This window comes from Odontesthes bonariensis, chromosome 20 (assembly GCF_027942865.1).
Source record: "Odontesthes bonariensis isolate fOdoBon6 chromosome 20, fOdoBon6.hap1, whole genome shotgun sequence".
NCBI lineage: Eukaryota > Metazoa > Chordata > Actinopteri > Atheriniformes > Atherinopsidae > Odontesthes > Odontesthes bonariensis.
The window spans coordinates 21,330,191-21,356,137 of record NC_134525.1 but is presented as its reverse complement, the minus strand read 5'-3'; the positions used below and the strand labels follow the sequence as shown (position 1 = coordinate 21,356,137).

General features: G+C 40.1%; 1 protein-coding gene across 1 annotated transcript in view; it reads right to left on the bottom strand.

The window, feature by feature from the left end:
* Positions 1–1,020: 1,020 nt before the first annotated feature.
* The window catches only part of plxdc2b (plexin domain containing 2b), a 102,125-nt gene continuing 77,198 nt past the window's right edge, over positions 1,021–25,947 (bottom strand). The window contains exons 10-14 of the mRNA XM_075452892.1: positions 17,605–17,665; positions 17,297–17,447; positions 11,241–11,279; positions 6,903–7,069; positions 1,021–5,051 (exon numbers count right to left, since the gene is read on the bottom strand). Of these exons, the coding sequence (XP_075309007.1) occupies positions 4,932–5,051; positions 6,903–7,069; positions 11,241–11,279; positions 17,297–17,447; positions 17,605–17,665 (538 nt within the window). The 3' untranslated portion in view covers positions 1,021–4,931. The remainder of the gene's footprint in view (positions 5,052–6,902; positions 7,070–11,240; positions 11,280–17,296; positions 17,448–17,604; positions 17,666–25,947) is intronic.

The following is a 25,947-nucleotide window of genomic DNA, read 5'->3' as shown; positions in this document are numbered from 1 at the left end:
GATTATTCTGAATGAAACAGTCCATAAATCAATTAAGATTCAGGAAATGCAATATGTGATGAAATATAGGCTACTAAATATTATATATATATTTCTCTATATATAAAGAAAAGGAGCCCAACCCAGCTGTCATTGGGTGAGAGGCAGGGTTATCAAGGGATTGATTTTCAACAGGTTTTGTCAGGAGTTCTGCAAAAATTGCAAAAGCTAAAAGCACATTTCCCACGCTCAGCAGAGTCCTGAGGCACTGATTAAAGCCAGTCATTTGACCTCGTCGGGTACGGTCCAGTCCAGCAAAGCCACTAGATATGAGGAAGCTGTTCAATAAGGGCTTTGCTGATGAACAGTAGTGAATGTTTCTCACGTTTAACGGACAGAGTCCATCCCACTTGTTCGTGAAGGAAGTGCTGATGAGTCTTACAGGAACAATAAAACCTGAGTGCATAATGATAAACACGTCTGAAAGGTTGTAAAAGGTCCTAAAAATGATTTTAACGTTGCTTAAACAGTCTCGGAGAGGTTTTGAGTGTGTGTGTGGGAATCCTGCTTAAACATCTTGCTTAATGAATAAAAGCAACAAATAAACACATTTCTGAAACCAGAGAGTAAACCTATCGAATAATTCTTATCACATTAATTGTGAAAATAAGAAGGGGGGACAACAATATGCTGTTGTAAAGTATTTCATATATTCCTTCTAAGTAATAAACATTTAGCGGGAGGGACAGAAAACGGTACTCTTTTAAACCTAAAGTGGCAGAATTTCTGTTTTTTGCCACTAGATGGGAGTCAAACACCAAATCACAGAGATGCTGTTCAACTAAATCAGTATGACTCACAGCACTGCAATGACCTTGCCTTCAGAAGATTCATCAACACGACTCGGGGCATGTTAAAGCAGGCTGTCAACTTAATAAAAAAACTGCCTATTAATATTTATGGGTAAAACATCCACAGCTTGTGTTTGTGTAGCTCTCTCTGAGTCATTCTTTGTGAATGCAAACACACACACAGACGTAGCCGTTTTCACCAACATTGTTTATTTCAAATGTAATCAAAACAACAGTAGTTACAGAAATACAGAAAGCTATGATGCGGAGTGAGTTTGAGCCTTATTGTGTGTATGAAGTGTCACGGTGAGATAAAACAAGATCACGCTTAAGAAAAAAAAACTCCCAATTCTTGTTTTGTTTTTTTATTTTCCACGCTTCTACATCTGTTGCTGAAACTGTGGTTTGATATTGTTTGATTTAAATCACAAGGCGGTAAGAGCAGCACACAGCATCGACAACTGATCTCAACAGCACCACTCTGCCGCTTTCTAAAATAACACCATGAAAAGTAGGAGTGAAAGCCATCAGTCGAGTCCAGCCAGAGGAGTGGACGCTTTACTGCAAGACACCCTCTTGTTTCTGCGATCAAAGTGTTTCAGCCTGCTTATGTGTGTTAAAAGATGAAAATTGTGTTAAATAAAAAAGCAAATTCAACCACTCTTTCTAACTGCTTTTTGTCGGTGGTTACAAAATCACTTGCAGTTTCAGGTGCCAGTGTAAACAAGCAGATGTTTGTCCAGAGTGATCCTCATAACCGTACGAAAATATATTCATGGGCATGGAGAAGCCACTGACTTGGTAAATGAAACCTTTTCCTCTCTCGTGCACACATTTTAAACACTCCTCTGAAAAAGGAGTAATTAGTTTATTTAAGTGGGGGATTTACTCAGTGGTTGACACATATGAGACTATATTAATGTAGTTATGAATTAGGGTGAGTATGTATGTGTAAGTGTGCATTTGGGTGTAGTATTATTTAGAAAATCACAACATGCAACAAGAGGAACCAGGTTTGCTAACCTCGCCCCTTCATTGCTGTTATTACTCTGGAATCACATCATAAGGTAATGTTAGACAGCAATGATAGATGCTTTCATTTGTTGAAAGTGTCGCTTTTATTTGGTATACCTGATTAGCTATTGGTTGCTTGATGAAATGGTTAAAAATGCCTTTCTGGTTAACTTGTTACAGAACATAGCTCTTGTGATTTGGGCATATTTTTTAACCTCCTGCCATTACAAAAGCTTTTAGTACTAGGATGAACCAACCATCAATTGTACTTTGGGTATTTCTGGTCACAGAAGTAAAATACTTACTCTTCTGAAACAACCAAACTGGCCTACACCTCCTGTCTCTTTAAGGCCCACCTCCCTATATGCCCACTTTCTCCTGATTAGCCAGCTTCTGGAAGCCTGCTCAGGGTCAGCACCTAGAGCTCGCAGCTGTACCAACTAAACTAGTGTGTGTCCGACCTGTAGCAGCTGACTCTGCAAAGAAATCTATAACTAGCTGACTTCAACTTGACTCGAAAGAAGAAAAACACAGAATATACATTTATATATGTTAGCCTTATTATTTGAAATTTCAGCCATGTTTATTGGAAACATCTAATATCATAATGTATATAATTTTGATAGTAAATAAGGATTTACTCTGTAAAATTTACTCTGCATGGATTTGGCTGGCTGAAAGCTCCGTTTTTCTTTAGAAACAGGCATAGAAAGTTAAAAAATCTTCATCATTTAGAGGACGATAGCAGAATATATTTTCGTCCAAATGGTTACATTTGTGTAGAATGAATTAAAAAACAATTTTAAGCACTTTTATACAGCTTTCTTGAAACATAGCATTAATCATTTTTAGAGTACTGGTTAGCTTGATAAGTCATTATAGCACTATTTCATGTGTTACTGGGTTAGGGCTTTTGGTGATTAAACATCCCTAAATACATCAAAGAATGGCTAAAGTTAATTTAGACTGAAAACTCTGCAGGGTGGCTTCAATACAATAGTAACATTTGTCGTTAACAGGTTGTTAAAGCTGCATGTAAATTTATAAAACTAAAAAACTGTGATGCTGCTAGCTGATGACAAACCTTGCTGTAGTTAGAAAGTTTGTTAGCCAGGTAAGCTAAGAGTGGCAGCTAATGTCATAGCAGTTGCTCTGTTTAATATACAGTTTAAGTTGGGTTTTAGCTCTTGTATTTATTGAAGCGAAGGCTACAAAAGACAACATCCCCTAATCTCTGGTTTACGCAGCTTGGTCAGCAATGGTTACAGTTAGGGAGGGGTTCAGCAAAAAGTCAACCGTTATCGCTGATGTATTATAAGATTACTCTTTTACTATATCAGTGACAGCTAGACAGTTTTAAAAGACATTGAAATGGCAGACACCACTGTAAGTGTGAGTTACTACAGCCACCCATTATGGCTGCTGGGTTGTGAGGCATGGAGGCTGGGTGGAGATGAGTTACATATTTGAAAATATAACCAACGCGCATTCTGATTAGTCTTTGGTCTGAATGTGATAATAAAAAGAATATGTTTGCTATTTTTATGCTTTTTCTGTGTACCGAAGAGATGTAATATTGCACTTTTTATTCTTCAGTAGGATTTCCAGGATATTGATCTTGAGCTTCCTGCAATGAGTCAACAATCATTGGCGTAAAGCATGATCTTGTCTTGATATATTTGAACAGTAGAAATGAGAGTTTGGATTGTGTATTGATCTGTGACAGCGATGAAATGGAACAGTATTCACATTTAAGTAAAAAGGTAGAGAAAAAAAGGCCACTCATAAAAAATAAAAAGTTTCTCTGTATCGTCAAAGCTATGATACAAATGTTTGCCATGAGTTACCTGAATCTGCAAATGTTTTGGCCTTGGTATATACATACTTGTGCTGACATGATGAACCAACAGGTAAAACATGGACACACACACTGGTTATGCCTGGCTACATGACAGGAAAGGGAAACCACACTGTAAAGTCAATAAAAACTCCAATCAGACCAGTGTGTTTTCTGGCTCACAAACTGAATCCAGACACCAGTCAGCTGTGCAGAGCCAGCTTAAATCATATGCACCCATAAAGCAGGTGGATATCCCATCACCACTGTAAACTCCCCCTCTGTACTCACACACATGAATCACTTACACTTCAGAAAATATATTCACACTCACAAGCGCCTGTCTTGTAATTTTGCATTAGTACCACATGTCAAATGAAGGAAGAAAAAAAAAAAACTGTGCAAACTCTAGTCGGGGACAAAATGGCACGGCAGGAATGAAAAACAAACAAAAAAAAAAAAGAGAAGGAAAGAGTGTTCCCATCACCCCTTAAAAAGTAAGACAAAATCATAAATCTTACAGCTCATTTTCAGATAATTAAACGACCCGAACATCAAACTGATTCAAGACCGATGCTGAATGTTCAGAGCGTTTCTCCGAGCTGCGAGCACCGCAGTGACAGGAGTTCAGCTCACGTCATTGTTGCACAGCTGCAGCCCCACTGTGGAAAAGTCAATTATGCCTGCTATGGTATTGAAAAGCAATACCGTCGGTCTGTACAGACAAATGTGCCAAGCCCTGTGAACCAACGTCATGAAAGAAAGAGGAAAACAAGCAGAAACCTGATGGATATACAGGCCTGTTCTGTATAACCCCACCAACAATAAAGTGAAAATCTCTGTTCACATACTCTGTATTGGTTCTGAAAATATATTTTGTATAAGTCACCCTTTATCAGGCAGTCAGGCTGTACAACCCCTCCATGGGAACATGATTGCAGCCGTACAAACTAGAAATGAATGCCGGCTGAATCCATGATGTCAATGGTGTTCCCTCCCTCTGTCCCCGGCAGGTCAGTTCCTCGCCAACAGGAGCTGATCAGTGGGTTTTGTCTGGGATCAGTTTTCAGCCCCCCCCCACCCCTCCCTCATGTCACCGCTGCTGTCTCATCTAGCGCTAAATGGGCCAAGTCATTGTGTACACTGAGCTCCTCCACCGATAAGCTGATTCTGAAGGTTCCTGATGAGAGGTCTCTGGGTCTCTGTGGAGTCGGAGGGGGTCGGCAGGGATGTGGACGCCCCCTCCTCCCTCAGCACTGCTCAGACTCTATGAAGCCCTCCTTCTCCTGGCCCACTGGCTCCACCTCTGCGTAAGCTGGGTGACCCGATCCCCGGCGAAACTTCATGGCTGGCCACCTGCTGGGGCGTCTCTGCAGGGGAGGGTAGGAGAGGACAAGTGTGAGGGTTTAAGATAAAGGTCAGGGGTCACCGAGGCTGTGTAGAGTGTGACTAAGCTCTGAAGTGTGAAGCCAAAGGACTGTGATCAAAGACACACACAAACAGAAGTTAGAAAAAACTTACAATAGCCATGGTGATATTCTACATGGATTTGTTTTGGACAGACATCGCACTGTCTGTATGAAGATTGATAAATTCTATTCTATTGTTGTCCAAAAGCAATTAAAACTGGTTGTTACACTCGCTTGGGTGCCAAATGTGTAATAAACTGCCACTGAAATTAGTCCCTAAAATTTTTTTTGCTTAAAACAGAAGCATCCTTCTAGCCAAAGATTGGAAGTTTAGTTTACGCAGTCCCATTTTCTCAAACATGTAATGCCATGAATACTCAGGAGAGCAGTGATTTCTAACCTTTGTTACTTTGAACTTCCTACCAGAAACCGATACCACTTGTATTTTCCTGACTTGCGGTCTACATCTGATATGTGAGAATTTCAGTCCTGCACCTTTGCTAAAGTACACATTAGAGTCTTATTTGTGACAGTTTGTGTTATTTATTGACCTTAATGGTTTCTGTTGTTGTTGGTCATATCAGTAAAGAATATTATGTCAAACAGTATTTTACAAGGCACTAGCATAATGCTGTAGCATAATGTGTAGATAGTGGAAAGTCTTCATAACTGAGTTATTTAGTCCAACTTTGAGCAGAGCCAGCCCTGACTACTATAGACTACTGAACAAACACACATACACACACACACACACAACAAAGCACACTGTAGAAAAAAAAGAAAAACGTAACATTCTATTAGCAGAATCCATTTGTGTCATAATGTCATGTGGCTCCTCTCAAATGATCCCAAATGATTACCTCACCTTTAAGGAGTTTTAGGAGATGACTTATTTGTTTTTAAAGATTTCCACCTTTTTTTGACCAGCACTCTGGTTCTCATGGAAAAATTGGACAAAAAAACCCAGTGTGATCTTTGTCAGTCTTTTAACCTGATGATGATGCCAGATGGATCAAAACGTCATCAGTCAATAATCGCTGCTGTAAAATCTTTCATTTCGCTAAAAGTTTTCCTTTTATTGCCCTGCTCCTCCATCTACTTTATGTGATATTATAAATCCTGCTTGTCGTGGAATTTACTGACACGATAAAAAATGTTAAGTTTCTGCAGCCTTCTCCTTTTATAAGGGTAAACAACAGTACAGGGCCAACTCTGGGTTTAACGGACGTGTGGCTTCATTTTGGCAAACATAATCTTCACCAAGGGTTTGCCGAGAGTGATAGGACCCCATTATACTGACCGTTAGAACAACTAAACTTGTCATTTGTTTTTGTAAGATGTTTAAACATCAGCTCCACAGTGAATTCCCATTAAATCATAAGTTTACCCTCTGACAATCAAAGCATATCTGAGTCAGTGGAGTAAAAAGCACTGAGCTCAGTGTTTTTATACACCCGTTCAGACACGTTTTCTTACTATTACACAGGAATGTCTGAAGGCTTGAGACAAACGGCAAATCTCCCTAAAACTGGAAGGTTTATACACATTCCTAACTTAATCATCAGATTCTGGCAAGCCATGGTTGTCTGCATTTTTTGAGAAATGACTTTGGTCTTTGAGAACATTTTAAACGTTGCTCTGGTTTGGTTCTCAGATGGAAACCGTGAACATATTTTCCGCCCAACAAATAAATGATGTTACTCAGGATTTGGTTGCCGTATGCAGAAAAGAAAAAGAAAATGGAAATGAATATCCAAAACGTGCATTATGAAATCAGCAAGCCTCACGGCAGATGTGTATGCTCCTGCTCACCTCGATGAGGAAGAGGCTTGCCGCTGAGGTTGGGTGATGGTACATGTAGACGGTGATCAGCACGCCGGCAATCATGATGAACATCACCAGCAGGATGCCCAGGATCAGACCAGTGTGCAGAGGATGTGTGCCTGGCATCCTGTCAACAGCACTGTCGGCTGGCATCACTGGAAAACCAAACAAAGACAACACTTGTTACAGCCTTTTATGCTGAAATACAAGCATGCATGTTCTAATTCAGTGTCAAGTACTGATGTGCTCACTGGTTTGATTGTCACATCTTTATCTCCTTAAACTGCTGTGGTATTTTAGATAAAAAACTAATTAAAAATGCCGTTTTTCTTCTTTTATTGCAGTTCTATTGTTGAGCAGCAGGGGGCACTCACCATTCATCAAAACACACATTTCCTGTATGTAGCAGTCTCCTTAGAATTCAGATTATCAACATATTGAACACCTGAAAACCCAATTTTTTCAAACAATTACACCTCTAAAGATGATCTCCTTCACCTATATACATTTGAAAATGAGTAATTTTGACCTGATCTAAAAGGGAGCTTTTATTGTCTTTGAGAAGATGTTTTCTTGCACTTTGAGGGCACATTTAAGATTCAGCATAACATTGGGTGTTAAGCACTTTGAGGCACAATTGTTCTGTAGTCTGCTTGGGTATTCATGAGCAGCCTTCTCTTATATGTACAAGTAAGAGGTAATCCTACACCAAGGTTAGCAGTGCATGGTCCTGATAGGAGGAGCAAGCAGCTGCTAATAGTCTATTGTAGCCTTCAAACGTGACACTGCAATCTGATTAGGCTGTATGCAGAAGCAACATAATAAGCTTTCCTTCTGCAAGCCCTGGAAGCCATCCCCTGTCTGTCAAGCACCTCATCAGATTCATATCCGAACGCGACCAAACAGGTGCTCTGAGAGATGTCTTGAATATGGTAACAGCGTCCTGTGAACCTTCCAGGAATCTGGATTTTCATCTTTGGAGGCACAGCTTCAGAAGAAAGATTTTACCTAAGAGTGATAAGCCAGTAGGAGACTTCAGAGTGAGAGCAGAACACCACACCCCAGCAGGGGAAAAACTGACTGAAGCTGGGAGAAAATTTGACCATAGAGCCAAAGGAAAGGATTCTGCCTTCATATTGCAGCTTTCCCCTCACAGATTTACAGCACAAATATTCACATAGCTGTGGATTTCATCCTCTTTGACCCCCCGACAATCTCTCCCCTGACTCTCCGCAGCCTTTATTAGCAGCTGTAGGCAACACTGCCTGGCTCACTGTCTCATTGATTTCAAGCCCACAGAATCACTGGGCGGTAATCAAACCTGTCCAGTGTGTGTGAGGGCAGTCTGTGTGGTGCTTTAACTTAGCATAGCTATTACTGTATGTCACACAGTGACTGAGAAATGCTAAAACAAAAAAAAATTAAAAAAAAAACACAACATGGATAACATATTCATATGCTGAAACAAAAGCAATAGCTTGCCTTCAATGGACATAGTCAGACAATTTTCATTTTAAACCTAATAAGTCTAGAGATTTACTCGCTGCCCAACACCCAGGGTGTTCTGCTTTTCCCAGATTTTTTCCATTTTTCTCAGTTTATCCATCATGACGAAACAATCTAAGAGCCATCTCTTGCTGCAACAGCCGTGTTGGACGGTTAGTAGAGGGAATGTGGGAATGTTGAGTAATGAGCAGGATGGAAGCAGAGACAGTTCAGTCCAGACCTTTGCAGGAGCCCAGTGCTCTGACACTGACAGTTTCATTTGGAGTCTCAACCAATACGACAGCAGAACCATGGGAATCAAAATATGCACAGTTATGTGAAAAAGACAGTACACCCTGCTTCAGGTATATGGTTGTACATATATTACACATCTTCCCAGGAGTGGACGTCCCAGCAAGTTCACCCCAAGGTCAAAAACCCAAGAGCTACATCTCAGACTCGACAGGCCTCAGTTCGCATGTTAAATGTTAAAGATCATGACAGCACAATTAGAAAAAGACTGAACAAGTATGGCTTGTTTGGAAGGGTTGCAGGAGAAAGCCTCTTTTCTCTAAAAAGAACATGGCAGCACAGCTTAAGTTTGCAAAGCTGCATCTGAACAAACCACAAGACTTCTGGAACAATGTCCTTGTGACAGACCAGACCAAAGTGGAGATGCTTGGTCATAATGCACAGCAGCATCAAACAAAAGAAAATCAAACACAGCATTTCCGCACAAACACCTCATACCAACTGTCAGGGACGGTGGTGGAGGGCTGATGATTTGACACCACTTCTGCAATTTGGCTCAGATTTTGAAGAATAAAACTTGATGACCAGCTGTAAACATAGAAATTTCATACCTGAGAAAACATTTACAGCCTTATTAGCTTTTTAGCTAAGCTAAGAGTTTAAACATGCACGAACAAAAAAAGTAATCTAAAAAGAAAATCAATATTATTTGGATGAAATAATAAAAAATATCTAAATGATTTTTTTATTTTAATTTTTTAATTTTTTTAATTGTACAGCTGGTATTCTCTAACACGTTTCAAAAAGCAACCCTCAGAGACATTTCATCTGCTATTATGCTGAGCCGGTTCGTCTTAGCAACAATACAAAAACAGACCGGGGCGCAGAGATGTGGAACATCTTTAGCAGATTGAAGTCAGTCCTCATCAGCTTTGTCCTGTCTGAGGAGACTGAATGAGCACTAATGGACAGCAGAGCTCTGCAACGGCAATAAAATACATTAGAGGACAAATGAAAGCAGCAGAAACCCAGCCAATCTGTGCTTTTTCAGCTCCATAATAGTGCCACGGCTCCAACAAAGGAGTACAACTGTACTCCCACCTGGCTAATGGGTTTCAGGAAACTAAACTAAACGGAGCAGACCTATAATTCAGTCCTTGTTGAGAGGCAGCTCCTGAGAAGAGGTTTGCTCCTTCTTTAAATCACCTTAACATTTCCTGCCACAGGCAAGAGTCCCTGTGCCTTCCTCACAGCTCCTTTTCACCTCGAATGGCCTTCCAGTCAGGTATGTGGTGATAAAGGGTTAGATGCGTAAAAAAATGAATAAATAAAAGCAGAGATATCATCACGGCGACAGGCGCCACCTCGAGAGTGCTCGACCGATGGTAGACGTGCAGCGTTTGTGTAATGGAAAGTGTGATCGAAGTCACAGATTTCCAATTTCTCTCAAGCAGGAAATTAAACATTAGAGAAGCTATCTCTGCAAACTAAAAGAGTTGAAAGTCATTTCAGGAGTTTGGGTGTTTTGGATATTTCGCAACTAAAGGAACTCGAAGACAAGTGTAAATGAAGCGTTTTCTTCACATTATAACCTGCTGGTGAAGTCTTTCTTTCTTCTTTTGCTCCAATGACTTTCATCAAGCTGATAGAGTATTACCCCCATACTTTCATTTTCTACCATAAAACTATCTAAAAAGTCTGTGATAACAGCCAGTGTCTGTCACTGTTAAAATAACGGGATTAGGATATAATTGTATAATATTATTGATAATGTTATAAATAGTTCCCTTTGCATCTGTAAACGTTGTAAATTTAAAAGTACTTCTGAGTTACTTTAGCTAAAAAGTCTGAAGTATAAAAAAGATCACTGAAGTATATAACTGCTAATAGAAATGTGTAAAAACCAAAAAGTAGTTTAAAATTCTGTCTCGTGTACTTCTTCGTCCTCTGCATTCACTACCAGATTGGCTTTGTAGTTGAGTCCCGCTTTCCTGCCATTTTCTTCTTTTGCACAGTAATCCTAGAGTTCCCGGTTATTTAGGGTATTTTGATATTTGTGTTTCCCTCCTACTTAGGGACTTTTGTCTGTATCACAGACTGCCTTCCTGTACATTAGCTTGCCTGCTAATCTACCTCTGGATCTCAGATTTGATCTGCCTTGGGGTCCTGTACCTGGGCCCTATTTGCTGAGGAGGAACCGCTGCACTTTGGGTTTAAAGTACAAACGCTGTTAACACACAAAGACAGGAGCCGTTTACCCACTTCTTTTACCATTGTTTCTCATTCTGGTCAGTTGTTTTTGTTTTAATATTTTACTCATCTGTATTCAAAGCAACAAAAAGTTGCTGGATAGATGGTTGCTTTCCCTCACAGCAGCCCAGACGCAGTAATCGATCGCTGCGACCCACTGAGGACAGTTGAACATCACGGTCACTTGCTGTGTAAAGTTTATCAGCCAATTAAGCCAACAAGATTAAAAAAAAGCAATCCAGAACCAACACCTCAAGACAGGAGGCAAAAAGGGAAATAAACAGAGCCGCAGAAAGAACAGTTAGTAGATGCCACAGCAGCGGAAAACAAGAGACTTACCCTGGTTGTCTCTGAGATGAAGCGCAATCTTGGTATCATCTGTCAGGAGACAAAGAGACAAATAACCATGGAGAGTCAGACACAGTAATTAGCATTTCTCTTTGTAGTTTGTTTTGAATGCTCTTACAATATAAACACCCCCTGAAGGTCCCAAATGAGATTAAGCTTCATTCATTAGTGAGCCATCGTCCTTTACCAGACTCGTTAAAAATGAATGCCTTGAATATAATGGGTAAGCATTCATAATTCAACACATAAAATCATTCTGGGGTTAACCGTACATGTGAAATATGGAAATGCTGCATGACCCATTTCTCCTCCCGGGGTAGCAGACAGTTGCACACATCATAGGATTCATATTATGCAAATCTGGCACATTTTCAACCAGATACATTTCCCTGAATGACTTCATTTAACAGGACTTCATATTTCCATTTTCAAAGTGAAGGAACGCAGAAAAAGTTTAGTGTCTGAAGTGAATCATTAAAATAGATGTTGCTTTGTGAGAGGCAGCATAACATTTAGTCCAAGTTGATCCCATACCAGAGTGAGGGTCATAAATATGGATTATTTTGAAAGCCACTGCAGGCGCAAAGCAAAAGCACCATTTGTGTCTGTATTAATATGACAATTTTATTCGTTTATGTCATGAAATACAGTAATTCGTCCATTCAACAAGAACCCCCGCCAGGCCAAAAAAAAAAAAATAGAATGCCATAAATACCAGTTCAGTCTGAGAGTCTCATTTTCCTGCTATTGAGGATCCTGTTTGTGTCTCCTGTGCTCCTCTCTCTCTCTCTGCCATTGAACTCATCAGAAGATAGACTGATGATAGTGTTACTCGAGATGACGGCAACTCGTTATGTTACTGTAAGCAACATAAAAGTTTACCTAGAACTTTTAACCAGTCTAAAACCAAAGGTAGACAGGTATCAACTCCTAACGTCTTGAAATCAGGCCAGCATATCTGCCAACAGATGCAAGGATGATAAACACTGAAAACCCATAGCAGTGAAGGTAGCAGCTCTCCTAAAAAGAACTAAATACTAAAGAATAGAAAAACAATGTAGAAAGTGGCATCGTCAGCGTCTCCTGGATGGCAATGTTAAGGTAAGCATGTCTTTGCAGTTGCTACCCTAAAGCTATGAACCTCAGATAAACACATAGGATACTACAAATGGAATACATGCTTGATAATTGATGTACAATTTCTTTAAGATACAAATCTTTTCGTCATGTAATTAACTAGGTGTTCACAAATGTTCAAAATTATACATTTCTAACCGGATTTCTTAAATTATACAGGAAAAAAGTAATTTTAAGTGTTAAAAGACCCCATTAAGTTGAATTTGAAGAAGTTTATATGAACTTCCTTTCAGAAAATAAAACCTAAGCAAAATACACCATTGTCAAAATAAGCTGGTAATTCCTGATAGTTTTTAAAAGTTTTTATGTTTCGGGAAAACAATTAAAAACATTGAGGTCTTGTCTTCCATTTTACTAATTCTTGGTCCAATTCAAAATGTGAATTTTTAGCAGAGCTGGTATGAAATGGTGGGCAGGGCCTGATCAGGCAGTTGAAGTTGACCAATCAGAGCTGACTGGGCTTTCTGATAAGAGTCTGATGGCCTGCCTAATAGGTCAAATCAATCATCAAAACATTGTTGCGAGAGGATGGTCACAGAACCTCACATTATGACCCGACTATAACTTCTGGTTCACAGGAAATAAAATGATCAGCGGCAGCTCGCACTCTGCAGTTCATGGGAACTTTAACAGATTCTCCTTCAATAAAAAAGGGATCCAGATTATTATTATTATTTTTTTATAAACAGTACATAAACAAATAGGGAAATATACAAAACAAAACCCTTAAAAAAAAAGTTTGTTTGGCTTTTTGGCGTGCACTTTTGAGATGGTTCCACCATATGAAGGCAAAAAAATGAAGAGACATGATGTTCCCGTCTTTCGTACACAAAAATACTTCCTCCCACACACATTTTCCTCTTGTGTTGCTTCTTTTCCTTTCGCTCACTTTCTCATCCAGCTGCATGTCACCAGCAATTTGCACCCCGACATGACCTCTGACCCCTGCAGCTGAAGAGACAGGTGATAGTTGGGGAAACTGATCCGCCGTACATGTCAAATACTCAACCATAACAAATTCAAATACCACAGCCCAACCTCATGACCTCCTGCAGTATAATACACACAGATACCATCACACACACACATAAAGACCACACATTTTAGTCCTCCATTAGTCTTCTCGTCAAACCCTTTTTTGATCTGTACTGTAGCACTGCTCGCTGTGTTTTCCTTCACAGCGGGACAGTTTCACACAGCAGCCCATCGAGCACCCCAGCTGCGATGGCCTGTCAATTAAAGCTCAGCCACACAAGATGATTAATGGGGATGCGATGCAGAAAAAGTCCGCCTCTGACAGATAGCAAAGAAAATAAGGTAGTGTATAACAACACATTTGATTGAATGAAGCCTTAAAAAACCCTCAACAACTGAGGAAAAATGGCAGAAGAGGAGAAATGGACATGTAGCGAAATGACAGCGAAGATACTTCCGTACAACAAGTGTTTCTGAAGTTGTCGAGAAAGGATTCAGTTGTTAGAAAACCAATACCAACACCTCAATAACTGTAAAAAATTCAACTTGTCAGTTAATATTTTGTGTGGAACAACTATTGATCACCATTCAATTTTTAACTTCTAAGGCAGAGGTCTTCAACAGGGGGTCCGCGGAGGTACTGCAGGGGGGTCGCGAAATCTTTGGTTGATTAGACGATTTTTAACTTTTTTTTTTTTTTTTTCTTTTCAAACAGTTTTTTTCTCACAAATTGTGTGCAAACGTGTGCCATCCACAGATGGTTTGAGGATTCATTGTCCCATCTACGTGCATGTTTAAAGTTAAAATCTGTGGATTATTTGAATAGCTCAGTGTTGTATGCAAGATGTTTGTTTATAAATGGCAGTGGCACGGCCACCCTGTACCTTGCACATGTTCAAAATAAAAACATGAATATATTAACCTGTGTATTATTTGAATAGCTTAGTATTGAATGTACAATAACAGAGTAGCTATGTTTATACACGGCACTAGGCCCCGTTAAATATAAAACACAATTGTATGCCAAATAAATAGTAGGGGGGTCCCTGCTCCAACTCTCCATCAGTTTGGGGGTCCCTGGCCTGAAAAACGTTGAAGACCCCTGGTCTAAGGCATAAAAATTCAAAGCCTTGATCTTGGAGGAGTCAATAGTTCATGCAGAGAAAACTTTACATTGTCCTGAGCCACATGAATATTTAAAATACTTTTTTTGAGCCATCATTCCATCTCCTTTTGCTTGTAGCTACTGTCTAGTAATGTCAAAAATCCAAATGTTAAAGGTACACTATGTAATAAATTAAGTCATTTATTAGCTCAAATCAACATATTCATTCATAAGTTAGTCCTCATTGGTGTAAAACGATCTCTGTCAAAAATCTCACTTATCCTCCTGAGTGAAGAATCACTTGTCTGTCTCTGCATAGAGCGGGTAACCTCTATGGAGGCTGCCATGTCCTTCCGATCTATGAAAAACGACGAAGTGCCGAGAGGGACATAAAACATAGACAAGCACTTCGAATCGCGATTTCCCCGCCAGGCCTGCAATAAGCCGAATGGCTTATTACAGCCGCTAATGCTAAATAGATTTTATCTCGTAAATTATCCCACTAATAATGCATTGAGTGTTACCAAACTTCAGCCGTAGTACACATAGGCTCTTAACTCACAAAACGAGGCATTAGAAAGTTTGTAAGTTTACCGGGATTTTATTTACCGTTGCTAATGCTAACGCTGCGTCGATGTCACTTCCGGTAACTCCCGGAATATGACTAATTGCATTGCTTGCACACCAAAGGCTATGTCAACTTATGTTATCTGACATGTTATCTGTCATCTGTATTTATAGTGTTGTTGTGTGTGTGTGTATTGTGTAATCCTTTGTACTGTGTGTCTTGATTTCTTTTTGTTTGTATGGACCTTGAGTCTGAAGCTATAGCTTCTTGAATCTTGACACATTCCGCTTGCCGTAGTTCAAGAAGTTGCAGCGCACATTTGAAAACATGAGGCACTAGAGAGCAAATTCATTCAACTTTGCAAAATAAAATTGCATCACTAGATGGGGGAAGAAATTACATAATGTCCCTTTAAGTTTGATGGTAAAAAAACAACAACTTCAGAAGTATTGTATATTATTCCTGAATGCCACAAAGATTGTGGCATTCAATTAATATATATAAATATATATTGATCCAATTAATATTGGGGATTTTTACACTCATTCATTTTTCGTCTGTGTTTAATACTATGTTCTTGAACATAGTTCGGTTTGAGCTGTTTCAGAACATCTCGAGTTGCTTTTGGTAAGATATCATCTCTCCTCTAATGGCTCCAATCTGAGTAGCTGTTAGCTTTGCTTGCCTGCCAGGAAATATTGTGATTCTTCAAACTAAGAGCGCTTTTTGACAGCTGTAGTGTCTAATGTTTGCTAAAAACTACAGATTTTTTGGGGATTTGCTAAATGGGCTTCAGTGGACGGAGCCACACACAGGATGTTGAAGACAGAGTATACCAGTGTTATTATTTAACATTAGGCCACAAACAAGCAAATCATCTCAAAGAAAGATTTCCCAAGAGCAACATTCACAAATCCTTTCAGATACACTAAAAATACACAGCTTTAAATAGGTCATGCTCTTTAGGGTAAATTCCCCTTTCTATGGGGGTGTCACGTTCTTGGGAAGATGCAGTGAATTTGCTCATCACACTGATAACAGTGGACGTCTGAAATTGTGGTTCATTAGGTCTTTGTATATCCTAGCTGTCTTATACAAGTGAGAAAGCACAGAAAAAAACACAAAAACCCAACAAAACATAACAAAAAGGGTAAGTGGGCCCTTCCAGCAATTTCGATTCAAGACAACCACATCTGGAGCCATTTGACATAAACAGCCTGTTTATGGGAGCCCTAATGAAAACTGGCAGAATACCTGCCACTCTGACATCTCTATACACGCAGAAATTGAAGTAAATAAACTTCGGAGGACACCTTGACAGTTTCCCTTTCACCAGCAAAAGAGTTGTGTCAGCTGTTTTCTTTTAAAGAAGATTTGCATTCGATAACTCTGCTGCAGTATGTTTGGGGATGGTCTTCTGCTGGGGTCCAGTGAATCCTGCGCTGAATACATTACAGTAAAAAATGTAAAAAAAAAAAAAAAGCATAAAGAACACAACCTTGATATTTGTTGTTTGCACAACACTTGAGGAAAAGAGAGAAAGGAGTTATTAGATTAAACATTCCATGTATGTCTCTACCGGATTAGAGTGTGAGATTTTTGGGGATTTTATTTTTGAAGAAAAACTATGAATAGATTGAAGCATAAATGTTGTATGAGAAAACGTGTAAAACAACCATTAACTGTCGTGTATTTAATCTTTGTAGGTGCTTTTGAGGTCAAGGCTGATGTATCAAGCCAGTGAGACATTTTTTGAGTGGAAATATTAATTTTTTTTTTTTTTTATTTCACAGTTGCAAACTTAAGCATGATGCATTGCAAAGTCACATAAAAGTCAACTTTTTCCTATGAAATGTTCCATTTCAAGGAGGAAATAAAACAAAAAGTTCTGAAAGAATAAAGCTCATCACAGTTTTGTGAGGGTACATCTGTTTTGAACTAGTGATATTTGCCCTAATTCAGTCTGTTTTATTTAAAATATGGCACAAACACAGCTGCTGCACCTCCTGCCACTGCCTGCCAACTGGAATTATTTTTTTTCAGCTTAAGAATGCTACGGTGCATATTTATGTACCCTCCAAACGAGACAACTGCCTTGTTATAAAAGAGGAAACACATCAATACTAATAAGGAAGCCCTCCAGCGAATGCAACTCATTTAACTTCTCTCCCGAATGGAGCATCCATCACTAGTTGAAGGAAAGCTCTGGGCACCAACACAGTTTGCAGTGTGGTTTTAACCCAGCTCTATTTGCTACTTTACCTTCAGTGGGGACGCTGGTGGGAGGGTGGGAGGTGGAGGGTGTGTCCCTGCCTGCAGTGGCCTCTTTATTCCTTGATGTTGTTTTGGCAGTGATGGTGGTAAAGGGATATGGGCGCGTAACGTCGACTATGTCACACATCTTGTCCTTGGTCTGAAAGAAGAAAAATGTTGTCATGCTTCTGTGTGAAGTGTTAAAAGAAGAAAATGTGCATGTGGACAAACACACATACACACAGAAGTATTTTACCATTAGCAAGCAAGATGCTGAAACACCTGGATAAGGTAAAGTCATTTTCAGGAATGCTCACCTCATCTGGGCAGTTGTTATCTACCCAGTCCTGGCGATGGCGGTCAAAGCCGCTGGAGCATCTGAGAGCAAAGGAAACTAATGTCAGTCAAGAGAACAAATCACACTTACTGCCATTTTAATGACTTCCGATGTAATAAAAAGTGCAATATGTTCATCAGTTGTTGCAAAGAGATGAATACCAAAAAGACAACTTCATGGAGGTGATAGAGGAAAAGTCAGATGAGCACCAAAGTCATACAGACTAATCTTCTCAGGATTATTAAAATCACCCCAGAAAAATGTCCCACCAGAACATCCAACAGCAGGTAATATAACTGTACGGATTACTTTAAATATCTTGTTTGTCTGGCCAACAAACCTAATCATATATGTTTAACTGTTAATTCACGAGGGGGAAAAGCAGCAAATTTCTCACGTTTGAATAGAGTGAGCAAGCATCGTTCCCTTAAAATGACCAAAATTGTTTTTCTGGCCCTCAAATGAATGCGTGACTTTTCTCAGTTCAGCTATTATGATTGAATGGATGAAACTCGCACAACAACCAGCTGATTAAAGACATTGCTTTTTTCTACAATCATGTCACTAACACGTTTATGTGAGCAGAGGCCTGACCTACGGTCTCTATTGTTGGCTAGTAAATTTATATTTTTGATTAAACTGTCTTAATTGTCACACATTTGTAATTAATACAAAAGAGAGTGAGGCTACGGCTACACGAAAACGAAACGAGGTTTTTTTTGAAAACGGGTACGAAAATTCTTGCGACCACACGGAAACGCGCTGCTGTCCAGACGAAAACGGATGGAAACGATGAAACGATGCAGTACACACGCCACTGTGTCACGCCACGCTGTGAGACAATAGAGAAGTGTTAAAATTGGCTCACAGCGTCAACGTTTGACTGACGCAAAAACGTTTTAGCTGTAACAATGGAAACGAAACGAGGCCGTTTTCAAACTTTCCCACTCTGGAACCCGTTTTCAAAAACTATCGTTTTGGGGTAGTGGGAACGCCGGCTCCGTGTGGCCGCGACAGGGAAACGATAAGAAAAAGTATCGTTTACAGTGAAAAACGTTTTCGTGTAGCCGCAGCCTGAGTCAGATGCAATTGAAAAAAGAGAGAAGGGGGATTACTTGCATCCTTCCTCTCCATCCTCAGAGTCAAACTGAGGCTACGGCTACACGAAAACGAAACGAGGTTTTTTTTGAAAACGGGTACGAAAATTCTTGCGACCACACGGAAACGCGCTGCTGTCCAGACGAAAACGGATGGAAACGATGAAACGATGCAGTACACACGCCACTGTGTCACGCCACGCTGTGAGACAATAGAGAAGTGTTAAAATTGGCTCACAGCGTCAACGTTTGACTGACGCAAAAACGTTTTAGCTGTAACAATGGAAACGAAACGAGGCCGTTTTCAAACTTTCCCACTCTGGAACCCGTTTTCAAAAACTATCGTTTTGGGGTAGTGGGAACGCCGGCTCCGTGTGGCCGCGACAGCGAAACGATAAGAAAAAGTATCGTTTACAGTGAAAAACGTTTTCGTGTAGCCGCAGCCTGAAGATGCTGTTTCCGAAAGATATCGTAAAAGTGTCATAACAAGAAGGCCTTTACTATACATCAACAAACAGAGATTATCTCAGACTTTGGAAATTGTGAGAGAAAAGACTCAAGGATCATCGACTGCTCAGAGCAAAACCCCAAAACTGGGTTTATTGGCAAGGCAGGAATCAAAGTCAGTCAGACAGTAAGTGAGGTGGATTTCACAGATAGTGGTTTCACAAAAATTGAGTCCAAGACCAGGTACTGGCAGAGGTCTAAGTAACAAAGATGATCAAACATGGGATTAACTGCCATGTTCCGTGTTGTTTTGATGGTTTTTTTCCATTCTGTTTCTTGTTTAGGTTCTGTCATTTCCTCACTCACTTCCCCAGTCTCTCTCCAGTTTAGACAGCTCCTCTCCCTTCACCCGTGTTTAGTTATCCTCAGCTGCAGTCATTCACTAATCACTCTCCCCACAGTATTTAGCCTCCCGGTTTATTCCTCAGCATTTGTCAAATCATCACCATTTCTAACCCCTTGTACCTTTCCTTCAGTCTAGTCAGTCTAAACTTTTCTTTGCATTGTGTTTTTGGTTTCCCTGGTTGTTTTTTGTAGTAAAGCTTTCAAATCATTTTTGCCTCCTGGCTCCTGCTCCATGTCTGCATCGTGGTCCTACTTCCTCGCCTCCACCATTGTTCTGCATTGACCTGAACCTCCTCAGCCACGTTACAACAAAGAGTGACTATGGATACTGGTTCCGAAGTCGAGCAACCATCAGCCATCTCCTCTACATGGACGACATCAAGCTGTATGCCAAGACTGAGCAAGACGTCAGTAGGTGATAAGTCAGGAATGAGACCAGGCTAGTGTGGCTAAGAAGCATAGAGATGACGCGTATCTGTGGTTTGAAGAACTGCACAACTGCACACTGACGTTGAAAAACTGCTCAGTGTCTCTGGAACAAATTTGTTGAGCAATAGTTAATACTTCAAGGCCTTTCTCGTCTGAATCATGCTGGGAAGCAAACATCTGCACCTCCCACTCCCTGCCTCCCTCTGAGGTTCAGATCTAAAGATCTTAAAGAGGGAGCAGTTTTGTACAGCATGAAGATGTGGGATTTGAGAGTAGATTTCAAGGGGTCATGTGGACTTGGGACAACGGTGCTGCTGAGTCAACTGTGGGTCACGGTCTGAGATTGAGGCAGAGGTTAGTCAGCCTCTCTGCTGTGAACAGTTCAAACGTATAACTCGCCATTATTCTGTGTGCCTTGGCACACAGTGTCATGTCTGGGAGGCAAAGTTAGCATGCTAAGCAGCAAACCCACTCACACTGTGTTCTGTCAAATTAAATGAGAGTAAAAAGCCTCTGAAGTGTAGCAGTATCCACACAAACATGACAGACGCACAGCACAGGAACCCGTTGTTGACGTGAAAAGTCTCCAGCAGGCCCATATCGTCTAGTGAGCATATTGTTGTGGTAATGGACCAGTGTGAAGAAGTCCATTTTCATCTTTCTGCCTCTCAAATCATCCCATTTCTTTAACACCACCCCCCACTCCATCTGCTCAATCAGGCGAGACAGATTCCTCCGCTTAATCCCCTTCTTTTCCCTGTCTGCTTTTTCCCCCCGAGAGAGTAGAGAAGGAAGTAGAATGAGGCAAATTGCAACCAAGCAGGTCTGCTCTAAGTTGTCCCTGAGGGTAACTTGTGTTTTGTTCCTTCTCATAGCATCCATCTAAGCCAGTTGCCATCTAACGCAATGAGCCACAGTGTCGTTAATTAGAAAAGGGCTGAGAAGCCTCATTTGAATATAAATGAGTCCACCAGGGAGAATGTTTCTGCTCAGGTTTTCCAAACAGTCACAGCAAGATGGCTAGATCGAGTTATTATGGGTGCCAATGCCAAAGGCATAGGCAAACATCTTACTATTGTGCCAGACTCTTATTGTGAGAATGCATGAAGCATTCTCACTATTAAGTTTCTGTTTCTCTTTATTATTATTATTATTATTCCGCCGTTTTTTGGCATTCAACTACTTCAGCATACTTTGAGCTATTTCAACAAATTTGGTATCAAAATGTTCAGCTCATTCAGCTCTTGATGGGAATGTATTTTTGGTGTTTGTAACTTTTCAACTTTTTAAGATATTAAGCTTTTTGTTCAACTTTTTTCCCATTGAAACTAATGTTAAATTTTCAAATCTCTTCAAATCCTTTAAAATCCTTTCAAATCTTTCAAATCTTAACTAGTTCAGCATACTTTCAGCTAGAGACACCATTCAAATTTTAAAATGTTCATAAGACATTCAGCTATTACCAATTGTTTCATCTTTTAAAAATATTCAGCCAATTTTGAAATATGACAGTTTCAAAAATATGAAAATTAAGTTCTCCAAATCCTTATCTTCAAATGCTTTCAAATCCTTCAAAATCTTCAAATCTATTCAAATCGTAACTGCTTCAGCATACTTTAACCTAGAGACACCATTCAAATTTTAAAATGTTCATAAGACATTCAGCTGTTACCAATTGTTTCATCTTTTAAAAATATTCAGCCAATTTTGAAATATGACAGTTTAAAAAATAGGAAAATGAAGCTCCTTCTTGGATTTTAGAGTGAGACATTCAGCAGTGCTGATAAGTTTCAACTTTTCAAACAAATTACTATAACTTTCATACAGTTTAACTGAGAGAAACAAATTATACCTTAAAATGTAGGAAAACTTGTCCTCTTTCAGCCAATGTAACTCTTAAAGAGCTCACACGTACAGATTTTGAACTATGAGCCTTTAAGCTTGAAGAACTTGTCAAATTTTGAGGAAATCTGCCATTTTTGAATCAGCTTCAAGTGTTTCAAACTGCTTGGATTTAAATATAGTTGACTCCACAGATGTAAAACTACTTTGCTAAGTTCCTCTAAGCCTTCTGCTTCTAATGGTGTTAAAATTATTTTTCTAGCTGCTCAACTTTTCTCACAAGATGTATTTGAAGTCAGTGTTCGGTGTCATTTCTCTCCCGCGATCGGCGGGCGGCCGTCTCATCTCTCCATATATGTTGTGTGTGTTCAACCTGTTTCGATTTAAATATAGTTCACTCCACAGATGTAAAACTACTTTGCTAAGTTCCTCTAAGCCTTCTGCTTCTAACGGTGTTAAAATTATCTTTCTAGCTATTCAACTTTTCTCACAAAACGTGTTTGAAGACAGTCAGATTTGCCCGCGGCTGCAGCAGCTAGCTCTGTGTCTGTCTGTGTAGTCTTTAACTAGGTCAAATGCACTTCCGGTGTAACACAACGAAATGGCTTAATGGTAACCCTACCAGCCTTTCGTGCAGGTGGCCCGGGTTCAATCCCCAGGATGTCAGCTCAAAATGAAAAAAAAAAGTTTTTTTGTAACTATTTAAGCATACTTTCAGCCATTTCAACTCTTTCTAGCTCGAAATCATTACACTTTCATCTTTTAAATGTCATTTCAACTTCAAACTCCTGTTTCTTCTCAGCTTTCTTTAGCTTCCATAGCTCTTTCAGCTTTTAGCTTCTTTTAGCTTCTTTAGCTGTTTTAGCCTTTTTTAGCTTCTTTAGCTAACTTCTAACTCTAACTCTTTTGCTCCTTCAGCTGCTTGCTTCTTCAGCTCCTTTAGCTTTAGCTTCTTCAGCTGTTTTAGCTTTAGCTCCTTCAGCTGTTAGCTTCTTCAGCTGTTTTAGCTTATTTTAGCTTCTTCAGCTGTTTTAGCTTATTTTAGCTTCTTCAGCTTTTATCTTCTTTTAGCTTTTCTTAGCTCCTTTAGCTCTTAGCTTCTTCAGCTCCTTCAGCTTTAGCTTCTTCAGCTCCTTTAGCTTTAGCTTCTTCAGCTACTTCAGCTTTAGCTTCTTCAGCTGTTTTAGCTTTTTTTTAGCTTCTTAAGATATTTTAGCATGGTAATTCAGCTCATGCATTCTCACAGCTGTTTCGCAGGAACAGCTCTTTCTAGTTATTCTCCCGTTTCCGCCCTAAAGTTCGGCGCGCTACTAGTCTGGCAGCGAAGGTCCGACCGACATAAAAAGTGCACCGTTAGGTGCGCATTGATCGGGAATAGTGTGGAATGACTTTTCTTTCTCATTAGTCAAAAGGAATTCTGGAAAAATGGGAAAACGTCAGAAAATTTAAACAGGGAATCCCCATCAAAAAGTCAAAAAATAGCGATTTGGACCCTTAACGAGCTTGAAAAAGGAATTTTTAGAGGCCTTATAACTCAGCCATACAGCATCGTACAGACCTCATTCAAAGTTTGTAAGTGACACGAGACTCTCGGCTATAACTGAATTGAAGGGTTTGAATATATTCAATACGGCTTTGACACGACGGCAGTTTACGTTTGAGGGTACCAAAATCTCAGATCTGGCGTCTCGCACTCAAGCCCTCACTAAAAATCATTAATCACGGATTCGTCAAACAAAACTCTCTCATGTCTGAAATATCTGGCCGATCTGGACAAATTTAATCACAAAACGTAGGTATTTTTGTCCTCTTTCACACAATGTCACACTCATTGACCTCTGCCACACAGATTTATCACAAATTGCCTCTGAGCGCATAGTTCCGTCCCTCAATCCCATTATAAATGGCTAAAATCCTAAAATCAGTGTTTAAATATGATTTTAAAACTGCCATTTAAAACGAGCCCGAGGGGTTAGCCGAATGAAAATCACACCGCTGGATTCGGCCGTCCCTTGTGGCGCTCACGGTACAAAAATGATACGGATTCGAGCTTTACTTTTCGAGCTGTGACCGTTTGTTCGAGAAAGTAGGCGGAAATCAGAAAGGCTTCATTTTAAGCAGGGAGAAGTCTGTGTCAGTTGGAGCAGCTGTCAGTTGGTGCTGCTTAACGAGCTGTCTCCTAGCAACAAGCTTAACAGCCTGCTCAGGGCTGAGACAGACCACAGCCCTTTTACAGACAGCCGTTCCACTTCCTATTCGCCCCATTATAAAAAATTTGGCTGCAGTTCAGTTGATTTTCTCTGGGGGCGCTGGCGAGCGAGTGCAGAATGACCATTTTCCATAGGGCTGGCGCTAATAACTCAAAAAATGTCCCCGCTAGCGGCTGAAACCTGAAAATAATGCTGTGATTTCTGACAGAGGGATGTGGATTTATATCGAAAGTACAATAACCTGGGAGTTATATCTTTCTGTTTTCTTACAGGTCTGGCATTTGCGAGTCAGTATCCGCTAGCATCTAGCTAACGGAATCTGAAGAATGCACGGCTGATTACGACCGGCTGCTTTACGGCACTCGTCCACTGTGCCAGAGTACTAACCTGGTGCCGCTAACAACAACCAAAGCTAAACCAGAGGCTAGTCAGAGAGTATGTAAAAGGGCTGTGCTGAAATCTGTAACTATTTGAGCCAACCCCTCTCTGCTAGCTCAGCGCTAGGACTGACCATGCCGTAAAGTGATGCCACATGCGTGACGTCACTCGGGATGCAATACTGACAATAAATGTGTATTTTAAACAAATCTAGTGAGTCTAAAAAAATCAAACCAAGTGCCGTTTGAAAGGATAATTTATCCTGCCTTTAGGAAAATTAAAATGAGAAAATATAAAAAATTCTATCAAAAGCAATGGCTGCATCTAAGGTGGATTTCATAGTACCACCATAGAGTTCGGCGTGCTTTGCACTGCTTCGTTGGCGCCCCTACAGTGCAGTACCACCCGGAAATAGCCGCCAGTTTTCCCTCTCCTCATAATAGAGACTCTCTGGACAGACTGCTTAGGAGGAAAAGGCCAACATGGAGCCTTTCAGGAGCCATTTTGTGCCTTCCAGATGCCTTAGCTACCTCTTTAAAGGGACAGTTCGTCTCTTTAAAGGTACAGTTCGCTGCTTTAAAGGGACAGTTCGCCTTTTTAAAGGTACAGAACTCTTCTTTAAAGGGACAGTTCGCCGCTTTAAAGGAACAGTTCGCAGCTTTAAAGGGATAGTTCGCCTCTTTAAAGGGACAGTTCGCCGCTACAAATTCATCTAACATCTACAAACTATCTTCAGAAGACCTGTCTCAGAGAATTTTGGGTCTCACAGAGACCCAAAATTCCATTGAAAAATCTATTAAAAAGCACTTAACGAGCCAAAAATGCTAAAAAAAAAAATGCCCTGTTTTGGAGGCCTCAAAGCTCAGCCATACGACATCACAGAGACCTCATTCAAAGTTTATATGTGACAGGAGACTCTCAACTTTATAGGGATTGTTCCATGCATATGCATCAGGATTAAAAATCATGGTCATAAGGAGAGAAAAAGAAGACACTTTTGCCTAAATGGCAGAAACTGCCCTGTTTTTAAGTTGCCATAACTCAGCCATCCGACATCGCAGAGACCTCATTCAAAGTTTATATGCGACAGGAGACTCTCGACTTTAACTTAACTAAAATATTTTTTTATTGGACGGGCAGTAGATTGGCACCCATCCAAAATTTTTTCAGAAATTTTCTAGTTTTAGTTGTTATTTCAGTCTCACTTATTGATAGAAGACATGCTGTCATCCTTTGCATGGTGAAAAGCCCTCTAGTGCATTTACTCAGATGTTATAGTTCCAACCTTTAGCCTTTTAATCAGATAAACTCCTTCCTCTGTTTGTATTTCAGCCAGAGGAATTGGATGTCTAATTTGCTTCACTGTTAACTGCTCTCTCTCTAATGCATACATATCAGAGCAGGATGAAGTTACGGCACATTAAGAGTCTTTAACAGACTTTAAAATGTTATTTTGTGGAAAGCTACCTGGACCATGTGCAAAATAAAACTAGGCTGGAGATTCTCCAGCAACAC